This window comes from Malus domestica, chromosome 03 (genome assembly GCF_042453785.1).
Source record: "Malus domestica chromosome 03, GDT2T_hap1".
Classification (NCBI taxonomy): domain Eukaryota; kingdom Viridiplantae; phylum Streptophyta; class Magnoliopsida; order Rosales; family Rosaceae; genus Malus; species Malus domestica.
Window position 1 is genome coordinate 24748053 of NC_091663.1, and position 14419 is coordinate 24762471.

The 14419-nt window shown below is 38.0% G+C and overlaps 3 protein-coding genes across 4 annotated transcripts; 2 read left to right on the forward strand and 1 right to left on the reverse strand.

The window, feature by feature from the left end:
• Positions 1-1640: 1640 nt before the first annotated feature.
• On the forward strand, positions 1641-6060 carry LOC103427666 (WEB family protein At3g02930, chloroplastic-like). 2 transcript variants are annotated; one of them, XM_029100075.2, is made up of 2 exons: positions 1641-1890; positions 3064-6060. In XM_029100075.2, the coding sequence occupies exon 2, from the start codon at positions 3101-3103 to the stop codon at positions 5924-5926; it is 2826 nt and encodes a 941-aa protein (XP_028955908.2). In that variant the 5' UTR covers positions 1641-1890; positions 3064-3100; the 3' UTR covers positions 5927-6060. The 2 variants fall into 2 exon arrangements, with proteins under 2 accessions (XP_028955908.2, XP_028955907.2); XM_029100074.2 differs by having other exon boundaries at positions 3099-6060.
• A 660-nt stretch (positions 6061-6720) lies between these two features.
• On the forward strand, positions 6721-9505 carry LOC103427551 (cysteine synthase 2). The gene is made up of 6 exons (XM_008365611.4): positions 6721-7045; positions 7135-7209; positions 7611-7754; positions 7974-8357; positions 8448-8683; positions 8993-9505. Exons 1-6 carry the CDS (start codon positions 6833-6835, stop codon positions 9213-9215), a joined length of 1275 nt encoding a protein of 424 aa, XP_008363833.3. The 5' UTR covers positions 6721-6832; the 3' UTR covers positions 9216-9505.
• On the reverse strand, positions 9489-11792 carry LOC103427541 (uncharacterized). Its single transcript, XM_008365599.4, has 3 exons — positions 11369-11792; positions 10046-10146; positions 9489-9915 (listed from the first exon to the last, which is right to left on the reverse strand). Exons 1-3 carry the CDS (start codon positions 11421-11423, stop codon positions 9634-9636), a joined length of 438 nt encoding a protein of 145 aa, XP_008363821.2. The 5' UTR covers positions 11424-11792; the 3' UTR covers positions 9489-9633.
• Between the last annotated feature and the right edge of the window lie 2627 nt (positions 11793-14419).

The window sequence follows — 14419 nt, forward strand, 5'->3', positions numbered from 1 at the left end:
CCACAGGTGTGTAGGGTACCATTTTCAAGGCCTACACATAACTTCTCTCTCTTAGTTTTTTTTTTTTTTTTTTGGTTACAAAAAAGGATTAGTGTAGTGAGAAGAAAATGTCATTCTTGTTCTTCTAGACCCCATGATCTAAAAATTTGTGATCACTTACCATTCGATGATATTAATCCAATAGTTGATAAAAATAAATGTTTTGAATTAAGATCGAACAATAGGGGCCGCAATTTTCTTGAACCATGATGTAAATCTAGGAGAAGGAGAGTGCAGAAAATGGATAAGCCATTCAATAAATGTGAAGGATGCAAAATGCATTATGCATCGAGTGCAAATTAGATGTGTAAACCCTGAAGAAGGTGACTTGATTCTAAAGGAGACGTGCGAGGGGATTTGTGGATATACCATTCTAGATCCAAATGCATTATGCATCGAGTCTTGTAGACAAACCTATCTAGCCAGTCGATCATGACAAAATATGAGAGGAGACAACCTAGATAGCAAATTAAGCTTCTTATGTAACAAAGTTTGAGACTTCTGTGAAGATTTTTAAGGTCTTATTTCATCAGCTAAATAATAATAACAATCTTACACCACAAGATTATCACTAATTTATCCACTCTTTTTTTTTTGTCGTCAATGAGTATACTTCACAAGGATATTAGCGATGTTAACGACACACAGTGGATCACAGACGACGATTGTCATTTGTCACAATAAACTTTAACGTGAACTACGTACCTAGGCCATATAGCCACCAAAAGAAGGGGTGGCAAGAATTAATGTGCATGGATTTGGATCTCCTGAGCTCAGGGGGCTGAGCCTCCTGAACAAAACACATGGGCTATTGGATTTTAATCCAACAACTACAATTATTATAACTTTTAGAGGGGCATCCTATTTGTAGCCGTTGGATTTTGATCCAACAGCCCACGTGCTTTGCATTAGGCTCAACCCTCTGAGCTCAGGAGAGGATCCAAATCCTTGTTTACACAACTTGACCTAGAAAACAAAAAACAAAAATGATGAGTTAGCTACTTAAATTTACGGACCATTTGTCGTATAAACACATGTATAATAATGGAAAACTTGATAGAATTGAACCGTGTATATGGAGATAAACATAAACACCGTTTTTCAATTTCAAATGTAAAGAACCAAAATGATGAGTTAGCTAAACTTCAAAGATTATTTGTGATAAAAGCCCAAGTTAAAACACCAAAAACACTTTGTCTAGCAATCAATTGTTTGTACGTCCAATCAATTACCATCACTAGTCAAGTTGTATATTATACACTGAGATTTTAGTTTAGCCGTTAGATTCGTGTTCTAAGGTATAAACACCAAGATTTAACGGCTAAAACTTCTGTCATGTAAGAGATACAATGGAACATTGTAAAATTTTCATAATTATATGCCGAAAGTCTTAGAGCTAGAGACATATTGATATTGATATATCGAATGGTATAGGGAGGGGCAAAAGTTGTGAAGCAGTGAGAGGTATTTCTTATTTTTCGGTGTGAATAAATAGTGAGAGGGTTAGTGATGGCTGCCATGCCACGCACAAGTGTTTGATGCTGGAGATAAAACGGCCTTGTGAAGAGGATTACAATGTGATTAGTTATAATTAAGAAAACACTTCCAAAACCCGCCAAATAGCTTCTCTGGAAAACCCGCCAACCTCCCAACTTCTTCTTCACCAAAAATCTCTCTCTCCCTCTCTCTCTCTCTCTCTCTCTCTCTCTCTCTCTCTCTCTCTCTCTCTCTCTCTCTCTCTCTCTCTCTCAGCATTTTATACTTGCATTTTAGTAGCTTTCAAAATATATCGAAATCCATAGCTCCAACAACCTCCATCACCAGCATCAACCATGGCAATTCGAGGCTGAGGTACTTTGTTTAATTAATTTTCTTGTATTCTCCTCCACATTTTCAATGTTTTCTTTTCTGTTCATCTCATGATTCATTAGGCTTTTACCGTTTTTGGGTTATGTTTTTTCTCCACTATTTCATTGCTAGTTCTTTTTATAAAAAAATGTGTATTAATTCATGGCTCTCGACGTTGAATCTATGAGATATAACTTGGTCTTCTTTGTTCATATCTAAGATTGTCTCCAAAGCCGGCCCTGAGATTTTAAAGATTGAGGCTCTCACGTACATGAATATTTTCATGGATTACGAACTTTGGTTTTCCCTATTACAAAGATGATTTGAAAATTTATATAGGCAACTTAATATGGTAAGTATGATACGCTAAGGTACAAGGAACATAATTTACACAATATGTATCATTCTATATTTCCATAATATTGGATCAATTTATCAAACAAATATACATTCAATTGTACAAGAAACGTGGGCAATGGCAAGGAAGAATTGAGAAACAAAGATTAAAAATGATTACTAGCTATTTACCAGAAAAGAGGAGTCCAAGAGCAGTCGATAGCCTGTTTACAGTACAGTACCATAAGCTTGATTAACAAAATATAATTGTTATCATTTGCACTACAACAGAACTGATCTTTTATGGCGCACAAAGAACACCGTAAATGGTTATTCACAGCGTGAACCCCCAAGCAGTAAAAGCCCTTGTCGTAAGAGATGTTTTGTCAAATGCGACGTACTCTAGTAGTTGTCAATAATTTAAGCAAAATACGCCGTAAATGCTCTTCAAGGCGTACCTTATTTGGTATTAGATACAACGTTAATGGAGTGTGGAAATACTGCAAAAACAATTACGGCAATACCAGTGCGTCATAATTTATACTGCGAAAACAAAGCCAATTGGCTGCTGTTTATCCATTTTACTTTTAATTAGTTGTCTTAGGATTAAAATGTTTAACACAACAGCAATAAACCACAACGAAAACGTTAGTGCAGTAATTAAAAGGGTGAACAAAGTTTTGTTGAATTTTTATCAAAAGTACTATTTTAGAGTTAGAATTTTTTAACACCACATTCATATAGATAACTGTTTTGAAGGATTCTAAGGGATCGACCTATGCAATTTTTTCTGTACTTTTATTTGCTTGGTTTCGTTGAAATTAATTTTAATTGATGAAGGATGTTTTTGTGAAACAAACCGTTGGAGCTTTCAGAGATGCAGCAACAAAAAATGGAGCAACCCGAAGAGGAGTTGAAGAATGTGAAGGAGCAATTGCAAGCAGTGGAGGTAGAAAGAGATCGAGCTGTCGATGAGCATCAAGAGACGAAAAAAGTGGCAGAAGAGGCCAACATGAGGCTTAGTGAAGAATTGGCAACGCAGAATGATGTCGGGATGCTCTCAGAATTAAGTTTCACGAAGGAGCTGCTGTCGAATGCAAGGCAAGAACTGAAGAGTAGAGCGGAGAATATTGAGTCTTTGAAACTTGAGTTGGGAAAGGCCAAAGGTTTGGAGCTCAAGTTGACTGAGAATGTAAAAACCTTTGAAGCTCAAGCGAAGACTTTATTGTCGCAAAACGAAGAAAGGATCCGGGAATTGGTGATCAAAGCGGACAATGCAAAAACCTCGGATGCTCATGCAAAGGCCTTATTGTCGGAAAGTAAAAAAAGAATTCGCGAATTGGAGATGAAACTGGCAGAGAATATGAAGTCCACTGAGGCAGAGGCTCACACAAAGGCTTTATTATTCACAAAGGAAAAAAGAATTCGGGATTTGGAGCTCAAACTGGCAGAAAAAGCGGAAATCTCCGAGCCTCACATGAAGGCTTTATTGCTCAAAAGTGAGGAAAGAATTCGGGAATTGGAGTTCGAACTGGCAGAGTATATGAAGTCCACTAACGTAGGGGCAGACACAAAGGCTTTACTGTCCGAAAATGAAACAAAGGTTGGGGAACTTGAGGTCAAAATGGCAGAGAATGCAGAAACCTCCGAGGCTCAAACGAAGACTTTATTGCTCAAAAGTGACGAAAAAATTCAGGAATTGGAGCTCAAACTGGCAGAGAATGTGGAAACCTCTGAGGCTCATACAAAAGCTTTATTGTCAGAACGTGAAGGAAAAATTCGAGACTTGGAGCTTAAACTAGCAGAGAATGTTAGCACCTCCGAGGCTCGCGCAAAGTCTTTATTGTCTGAAAGTGAAGGAAGGATTCAGGAATTGAAGCTCAAACTGGCAGAGAAGGTGGAATCCTCTGAGGCTGAAACGAAGGCTTTATTGTCTGAAAGTGACAAGAGAACTCGAGAATTGGAAATGGAAATAGAGAAAAGGAAGCAATCAGAAGCAAGAATTCTTGATTCATTGATCACCCAAACCAACCAACTTGAACAGACCAAGGTTTTACTTGAAGAGGCAAAGTTTGAGAGTGCCTCTTTTCGCAATAAATTGGAGAACGAAGATGAATCCGCTGAAAGTAGTCAAGATAGTAGTGCATCTCATGATCATGATCAACCCGAAAGTAATATTTCCATGAAGGAGGAATTAGAGAGTCTCAAGTCTGAGCTTCAATTGACAAAGGAGAATCTGGTTGATGTCCAAAAAAAGGAGCAACTTGCTACGTCGATGGTTGAGAAATTACTTGAGGAGATTAAAGTACTTAAACATGAACTGAAGTTGGCAACCGAAGCTGAAGAAAATGGAGGAAGGGCGATGGATGATCTGGCTTTCGCATTGAAAGAAGTTGCGACAGAAGCCAACCAGTTGAAAGATAAACTTTGCGTGAGCCAAGCAGAGTTAGAGCACTCAAGAGCACAAGAAGAGCGTCTGAATGCAATCTCAAAGAGCAACGAGGAAAGTTACAAAACGCTACTGGATGAAGCAAGGAGAGAAGCCGAAAGACACAAAAACATTGCTGCCAGGTTGAAAATAGAACATGAAGAGTCGGTTTTGGCATGGAGCGGGAAAGAAACCGGCTTTGTTAATTGTATTAGAGGAGCCGAGGAGGATCGACATGCTGCACAACAAGAGAACTTTAGATTGCACGAGTTGCTTCTAGAGACGGATAATAGAGCCATGTTATCAAAGGAAGAAAATAGCAAGTTGCGCGATATACTTAAGCAGGCCTTAAATGAAGCAAATGTTGCAAAAGAAGCTACCGCCATTGCTCAAGCCGAAAATTCTCAACTCAAAGATACCCTGGCTGGAAAAGAGGAGGCCTTGAATTTCCTTACTCGAGAGAACGAAAATTACAGGGTAAATGAAATAGCAGCTCATGAAAATATTAAGGAGTTAAAACGGTTGCTTATCGAATCGTCAAAGAATGAGGAAAAAGAGAAAATACCAACAAAGGAGAATGATTGCAAGAAAGAGGAGAAAGAGAAAACGTCATCAAAGGAGAAAGACTGCAAGAAAGAGGAGAAAGAGAAAACGCCATCAAAAGAAAAGGATTCGAAGAAGGAGGCTAAAGAGAAAACACAATCAAAGGAATTGAAGAAGGAGGTTAAGGAGAAAAAACCGCCAAAGGATGTGAAAAAGGAGGATACAGGTAAAGAGAAACCGCCATTATCAGGGGACGCAAAGAAGGAAGATAAAGAGAAAACATCGTCAAAGGATGACAAGGACACTACAACATCTCAAAACGGAAGCATATTTGGCAAGGTTTTCAGTTTCAACCTTAAGGAGCTCAAAGTTTCAAACACGCATGAAGAAGTTGTTGATCATGACGATGATGAGATTGAACTAGACGAGGCTCTGAAAGACTCGATATTTGAGGTAGACTCTCCAGGGTCAGCTGATCACCGAAGAAATTCTTCTTCTACGTTCACAGACGATGGAGATGGGTTCCAATCGGATGATTATGATCATCTAGATGGAACTCCAGGTGAAAATTCAAGGAAAAAGAAAGCATTGCTACGAAGATTCGGAGATCTTATAAAGAGAAGCACTACTTATAGTACCAAAAAGGAACCATCGCCGGATCCGAAAAAGGAACCATCACCGGATACCAAAGAAGAAACATCACCAACCAAAAAGGAGCCTTCACCAGAATAGTCAAGCTGTACTTTTGCATTGTTCTTCTAGTTTTCAGTTAGATTTTCCGTACATATTCATCTACTTTGTATGATTTGTACGTACTTTGTTGTAGTTATAACGTACGTATATACAACATAATTTTCTCTTTCTCACCACAATATTATAACTTGATGTGCATTGTGCGATTATACATACAAGTCATCGTTGTTTCTTATAGGAATTGCACCAAGTATTTTTTCACAATATTATACCAATGATCCAATTCATTAATTAATTTACTTATTCCACACATCTTTCCTTCTCATACATATTGATTTCTTCCTAAATATCTAGCTAGGAACCCTTGGGTTGGTCTAGTGAAAAGCGAGTAAATGTTTGAAATCGTCAAGTCAAGTTTGAAATTGCACATATACATTCCTTGAGCCTACCTACTCTACTTTAACATATACTGTTTCACTCAGAGGACACAAAGTCGTCGCCTTTTCTGATACTGCATAGAGAGAGATTAATCTGCAACCTATATTCGAAAAGTATAGATGCAGTTGCAGTCCCATTCTTCGTGCCCAAATTAAGCCATATTTTAATTAAACCAATATCTTCAACATAAGTTACTCAAATACTTTGGGCCCTTAAGGACTTACGTAAAACAATACATCGCCATGGTGACGTTTCCTACCAAAGAAATAAAGATATACGTAAAGTTTTTGTCCACATGTTCTTCTTTAATTAGAATAAGATGTTATATGACGATGTACTCGTGTCGCGTAGATTGTTCTCTATTTAAGTAGTGGGTGAGGCAGGCCTTAGCCCGGGAACGTGAAATACCACAACCCGGCCCACGTGGGTGGTAGGGACCTTCCATAACCTTCTTTCTTTTTCTTCCTTTTTCGGTAACAAAAGCTGTCACGGTTCGAACCGCCAAAAATGGCGCCTGTGAGAAGCACAGGCGCTATTGTGGCGGCAGTCTCAGTGTCAATGGCGTTGCTCTCTCTCTTCCTCTACAAGTCCAAACTCTCCTCCAAAAAGACCAAACTAACCCTGCCCTCGAAGAAAAATCACACGAATGGCCTCGTTGGTGCCATCGGCAACACCCCTCTGATCCGCATCAACAGCCTCTCAGACGCCACCGGCTGTGAAGTGAGCAATTGGGGTTTTCTCCAGTTATTTTTTCTGGGTTTTCATTTGTTTCTTCAATAATTTTTGTTTTGAATTTTTGGTTTTTTCAGGTTCTTGGGAAGTGCGAGTTTTTGAACCCGGGAGGGAGTGTGAAAGACAGAGTTGCTGTCAAAATTATTGAAGAGGTAAAAAGCTTCTTTTATCTGGCTGACAAATTTGATTGAAAAGAAATTAAAATTATGCATTTCTTGTATTTGTAAGTTAAAACTCGTGGAAAATATAACTGGCACCAGTGGTCATTAGAGTAATTCTTCTGGAAAGTAGAGTTTTTCGAACATCAAACGGCCCCTAAATATATTCAATGGCTCATAAGTTCGGTATTGCTCCTTTTATCGTTGTTAGTGATACTTGAACATTGTTGTTTAAGCTTAAGTCGACTTAAAGAGTATAGCTTCTGAATTTTCGTTCGGTTAAATGAACTTTGTAAATTTATTTATACTAAAATCAGTTGTAATGAGTTGTTGGCTGACTGTGATTGATTGGCTTACTGAGTCGCGCAAATGTTCTGATTTTTGGTTCTGTACAGGCTTTGGAATCTGGAGACCTTGCTCCAGGTGGAGTAGTCACTGAGGGGAGTGCAGGAAGCACAGCTATAAGCCTTGCTACGGTCGCTCCTGCTTATGGTTGCAAATGTCACGTGGTTATACCTGATGACGCTGCTATTGAGAAGGTATTTAGAGAATGCATTTCGGATTGGCAACATTGATTCATGAACTGTTTATAAGTTACAGGTACTGTTGGGGTGTATCTGATATGAGCAAACAACAGAAACCCCGCGGTACCAGAAACCATGATCTCCCTCTCCCCAGTTTCATTTTTCCTTCAAAATAAAAAAATTAGGTTCTGTGATGTGCTGAAATTTGCTTCTGTGGTGCCAACCTTTTTTTAGTCTCAAATACTTGAAGCCCTGGGAGCGACTGTTGAAAGGGTAAGACCAGTGTCAATTACGCACAGAGACCACTTTGTGAATGTTGCTAGGCGACGGGCAACGGAAGCAAATGAATTAGCAATGAAGCATAGGAAAGATGAACAAATGAATGGCCAAGCCCTTGAGCAGACTAATGGTTTCCAATGTGATGGAGAGAAACAAAGTGTGGTCTCAAGTTACACTGGTGGTTTCTTTGCTGATCAGTTTGAAAATATGGCAAACTTCCGGGCCCACTATGAGGGTACTGGGCCTGAAATTTGGGAACAGACTGGAGGAAATGTAGATGCATTTGTGGCGGCAGCAGGAACAGGTGGTACAGTGGCTGGTGTGTCCAGGTTTCTCCAGGTCCACTACTGAAACCACTTAAATTGTTTTATTTTACTCAACTTATGCGGAAATGTAGTTGTGTTAACGGCATTTCCTTTTGTTCAACAGGAAAAGAAGTCTAATGTCAAGTGCTTCCTGATAGATCCCCCTGGTTCCGGTTTATACAATAAAGTTACAAGGGGAGTGATGTACACTAGAGAGGAGGCTGAAGGACGAAGGCTAAAAAATCCATTTGACACGATAACTGAAGGAATTGGAATCAATAGAATAACAAAGAACTTTATGATGGCAAAACTTGACGGGGCTTTCCGAGGCACAGATAAAGAAGCTGTTGAAATGTCCAGGTCAGTCCATAGACTTGTTTTGTTATTCTTAGTCACCACCTTTTCGTCGTGCTTTCTAATATGCCGAGAAGTTGAGAAAATGGAAGCAGTTGGGATTGAATTTTTCTCAACGTCATCTATGATTCCTGTGCTGTCTAGTATATTTGTCATTTCGAAATTGGTCAAACGGTATTCTTAGTATGTTCAATCATATTCCCATTCATGTAAGATAAAAAGTCCCAATTTCTTCCATTCACTTGGCAACGTTAAACCAAGAATATTTAGTTGTTTTTCTTGGCCTTGAGCTTGTATTGGTTAAAACTTGTTCAGGTTTCTTATGAAGAACGATGGGCTCTTTTTGGGGAGTTCTTCAGCCATGAATTGTGTTGGAGCAGTCCGAGCGGCACAGGCACTTGGTCCCGGTCACACAATTGTGACCATTTTATGCGATAGTGGGATGAGACATTTGAGCAAATTTTTCAGCGCTGAGTATCTGTTTCAATATGGTTTGACACCCTCGGCTAGCGGATTAGAGTTCCTGGGTGTTGGATGAGGTTCTGCATCGGCCAAGAGGATCCATTTCTCTCTCTGCAGTTCCATCCAAAGAGCAGCAACACTTTAGCAGTCACACTCAAGAGATTAACAAGACAATTCTGTTCGATTAAATTCTCGAAGTTTAGATAATTTTGTACTGGCAAAAAGTTTGCATCTCTTCGATTTTTCATCTACATTGTCGATTTTAGGGCGTTGAGTTCTGTATTGAAATGAATGCTTCTCTTTGAATGTTTCTCCGGGCATCCAAGTAAGTTAATACGACGCAAATCACTTGTTTAAATGACCAAATTCTATTGCGATAAATTCTGGAATGTTATTGTCAAGATACATGGCCTCCAATGTCTCGGAGATACAAAGGATCGAAACCTAACACGGGATGCAAATTTCAAATGTCTCGAGCAATTTATAACATCGGATCACCGGCTGTTCCACTTCTCGAACTCAGACTCATGGCAGTGTGGGTCTAACCAATCCCTGTTAGAACCCTTTGCAATGCTGCTGCTTCCTTTCCCATCGCCCACAAGCTCTCTCAGATTCTCCAACTTATTCTCTCGGCCTGCCCCGGTACTTTTCCTATCCGCTTCCTTCAGTTTCTGCTTGAACTTCTGCTTACGACCACCAGGGTTTACCTCTTGCTGCTTTGATTGCGAAGGAGGAGCCCCGTGCGGTCCTAAGTAGATCTTCTCTTCTTTTTCCGCCTGCACAAAAAGCATATATCTTCAGCAAATAACCATTTCCATGGTCACCGAATTCAAGACTTAGGGCCATCAGATGCAAATGTATATTTCCCTTTACTCCATACAAGGAACTAGAGCACTTGCAACTGACCTTCGGAGATGGAGGTTTTGAAGCTTCCACTGTTGGAGCATCCTGATTTTGTTTATCTTGCTCTTCAACCACCAAGCTCGGAATCACGAACCCATCAGTGTCTAATGCAAAAAGCAGTCAAACATTAATCTCGAAACAGTTAAATGCACATCAAACGAATTCAGAAGGTATGTTATATTGCTGAAACCACTAAATGAAGGAAGGTGATTTCAGCAGACCCCGTTTCTCCTTCTACAATCCTCTGTTTATTTCTATGTGCCTTTGACTCCATTGATATATTCAAAATAAAGGGCAGAGAAAGAAAAGAAGGTGTGCAGGGGAAGAAAAGGGTGTGCGGAAATCATTTGCCATAAAAAAATCGGTACCAATCAACCATAATGTGCCACACAAGGGAGAGAAACTTGCGCCACAAAGAGTTTCCCTAACCTATATGCCTCTAGATAATAGAAACTATGATCAGTTTATGGCTCACACTTTCCAGATGTAGAAATAGTAAACATTGATTATACAAATCAACAATAATTGAGTAAAAAAGATTTAAAATCCTAAAAGTACATGTGTATAGGGGCCAATTCGATAACCATTTCGTTTTTCATTTTTGGTTCACCTTTTGTGTTTGTGTTAGACGGGAAATACAAGGGAAATGAGGGGATGAAGAGTGGATGAAGGATGGTCGGAGTAATGTAGAAGAAATGCATAAAGAAAGGCACACAAACTAAAAACCAAAAGCTATTTTAAATTGTTTTTACTTCTAAGATTTTGTTTTCAATCATTCATCTTTTATTTCTTCCCCTCTCTCCCATCTCCCTTCTTCATCATCCCTCCTTACCCTCATATGTTTTCCTCATATCTCAAGAACAAAAACTGAAATCAAATAAAAACAAAATGATTATCAGACGGACCCTAAGTTTCGAATACACATTCAGAACTTTGGTGCCCATTTACACTAAAACTCGCGCACAACGCAAAATCCACGTACTAAATACCACAAGTTACTGATCCTGTAGCCAAGAATGTAGCTAACAGACTACGTTGCAATGCCAAAACAACATCTAACACCAAATAATTAGAAACCAAAATGTGTAAGCATAACCCAATTTCAATAGAAGCAACCAATTCCCAGATGCAGCACAATGTGCATAACACAATAAGTGGCTGAGGATAAACTGATTTTTTCCAAAACTAAATGAAACCCATAGAGATTATGCAAAAATATCACAATCTATCTATTAAACTTTCCACCAAATTTTCTCAGTAACCAAACAAGGAGATTATATGAAAAGAAGATGAAACCACAGATGGGAAAAGCGATACATATCATACCCCACTCATCTTCTTCTTCGAGAGGTGGAGTGGTTCGCACTGGAGAGGGGTCCATGGGACGCTGATGATCATGGATTTGACAAGCCACAGGGCGCAAAAGCCCAGATCAAGATCAATAGAACGGCTCAAATCCAATCACCAACAGCAACACAACTCCCAAATGAGAGTCTTCCGCAAATCTGATGAATCGCAAAACCAGCTTATTGTTTTCAGAAAAACATAAGCAATGCCCAAACGTTTTAAAACCCTAACCCTCTTTTGCCAAAATTCTTCAAAAAAAATTTTAACTAAAATTGTTTTCTTTGGTTGGTTGGCAGCTTTGGGTAAAATGATGTTTTCGTCATTTGACGGGAAGTTGATTCTCGGATGACTTTTATTATTCCTTAGGCTTCAGCAACGGCGATAATATTTTGGCTCATCTCTCAAAAGTGATGGTAATACTTATTATTCTATTTATTATCGAATTTTTAATTAAAATTATCTTTAAAATTAGCATAATTTTAGTTTATGAGATTTAAAATTGATAAAATTAGTTTCTTAGTTTGTCCATTATTAATCATTTTGATCATTATATGAAAAATCTTTGTTAAATAATAACCAAATGACAAAAATGCTCTTCATTCAATCAACAATTGATCAAAATGATTTTACAAAAAAATGAGGGTATTTTTGTCACTTTAACTTATTTAACGGAAATTTTTCATGAAATGACCAAAATGATTGATGGTGGACAAACTCAACAACCCGTTCTATCGATTTTAAATCTCATGGACCAAAGTGAGGAGTTATGTCAATCTCAGAGACCATTTTGGTTAAAAAGCCTTTAATACCGTTAAATGAGTTTAAATTTCGAGATCTATATAATGGATAGACACAAATATCAAAATTAAACTCATATAACGGTAATAAATAAGGTATTAAGCATTACTACTTCTTGAGGGTAGTGAACAAAAATGCGCCCTAAGCAACGGAGGTTTGTTGAGAAATAATGTTGGCTAGAATATGGACACATGGCACGTCTGTTAAATGGTATTGAAGCCAAGAGAAAAATATTAGGAGTGTTCAGATTATGGACGACTGATGCTAGCAATACTCTTTGAAGCGAAATACAAAATTGTGGTCAATATGTTGTCTTTAGTCTCTCCATTAGATTGACCGACTCCATAAGTCTTGACATTGGACATGGATCATGGCATGGCATGGCTTGACCTTGCACCTTACCAACATGGAAGGAAAGACAATGCGATGTTGGCTTAAAAGAGCAATGCTAGCTTCATTCGAAAGGTGCAGGGCAAGCTATGTTGGCAAGTTGCGACACTTCGTCGAGACATATATATGTGTTCGGGCAAGCTAGGATGCGAGTTGTAAGCGGTTGCAGAAGGCAGTAAGTGTGGAGTGCTTGCGTTAAAGATTCGATTTTTTAGTTTATGTAAGCAAGCTTCCGCTTTTAATTGTTAATAAATCATATGTTATACTCAAATTATCTGAAATAAGACAAAATTTTCCATAATTCCCTTTCTTTCTCTGCCACATGGACTCCACATAAGCATGTTAACAAAATTAAAGTAATGTGGGATATTTAGTTGAGTTTTAGAGTGTTAAAGAGAAACGTATTGAATTCTAAAGAAAGAGTTGAAACTAAAATCAAGTTCAAAGTACTTTATAAAAAATAAACCTTAAATTAATAAAAATCAACCACTTGTACTATTTTCATTATTCGCAGAATCAAAAGTAACAAGAAAATGACACAACACTTTGAATTCAAGACATATTGAATGTCTTTATACATGATTGCATTCGTGCACGAGGAAATTATTAAAGTGCACTCAAAGTGGGGAAAATAGTAGGGATGATTGCTAATTGCAATTAACTTTTTATAAAGCATTTGTGTATTGACCTAATTACCATAGAGATGTACTCAACGGTTAATAAAAAAGAAAGTTTGATTTATCTTCTCATTATTCAAATAAACTTTATGTGACTTGTGATAATATTTTGTTGTCCCATTAGAAATTCGGAATCACGATCTTATCTTGCTGCATAATCTAAACTAATCAATCAACTTCTGAATTTATCAACTAGCAATGGGTTTTTTTTTTTTTTTTTTTTTTTTTTTTTGTGCGCGCGCGCGCGCCAAAAATCAACTAGCAATTGATTACCGGTAACTGTTTTTTTTTGTTGAATGAGTTTTCCACTTCAACTCACTTGAATATAATAACTACATATTTTAGTGTCTAACTCATTCTAATCTTGAAAATTTTTACTTGTTTGGGCTACTCTAAACCCAAAAAAAATAAAAAAATAAAATAAAATAAAATAAAATAAAGGAAAGGGCTAGTGTAAAACATCCAAGTTTTATCTAAATGAAAACTGTGCACATAGCGTGCAAATTTTTTTAGTGAGAAAATTTGTCGAGCACTAGGTTGAGTCTATCGTCATCTATGTTCGTGTCGAAAAAAATGCCAAAGCAATCTACCGAGTGATGTCGAGACTTTGTACCAAGTGTTGCAACACATCTTGCCAAATGTTGTCGAAATATTCATAGAAGGCATTTTATCAAACATTTAATAGGCACTAAAAGGTCTCTTATCTAACATTCAAAGGGTCACCGAATGACCTTCACATGCGTTTACTTGGCTTTAGGAGGGTCCCAAGTCTCTACGTAGATTTGCACATGCTTAAACCTATGTTTTTTTTTTAAACAAATGATATTACTTACACTAAAGAGGTGGACTTAGCCTCACAATGAGCTAGCAATAATGTGGTTCAAATTCGTTTGGCAAGAATCGAACCTAAGACCTCTCATAAAGTGAAGAAGAATGCCACTAAACTGTAGTACTAAATGGCGCTTAAACCTATGTTTGTAAATATTCTAACTGACACATCCCAACCTAGATCGAGGCATGCTGGCCGTCACGTAAGGGTGGCGTAGCCATGTGCACAATGCGGAAGCAATAGAGATATAAGGAAATACGAATAACTAAAAACCAAACCAACTAGAGCACTAGATAATATAAGGTGCAAGTGCGATATTAAGTGTAAGTTCACAAT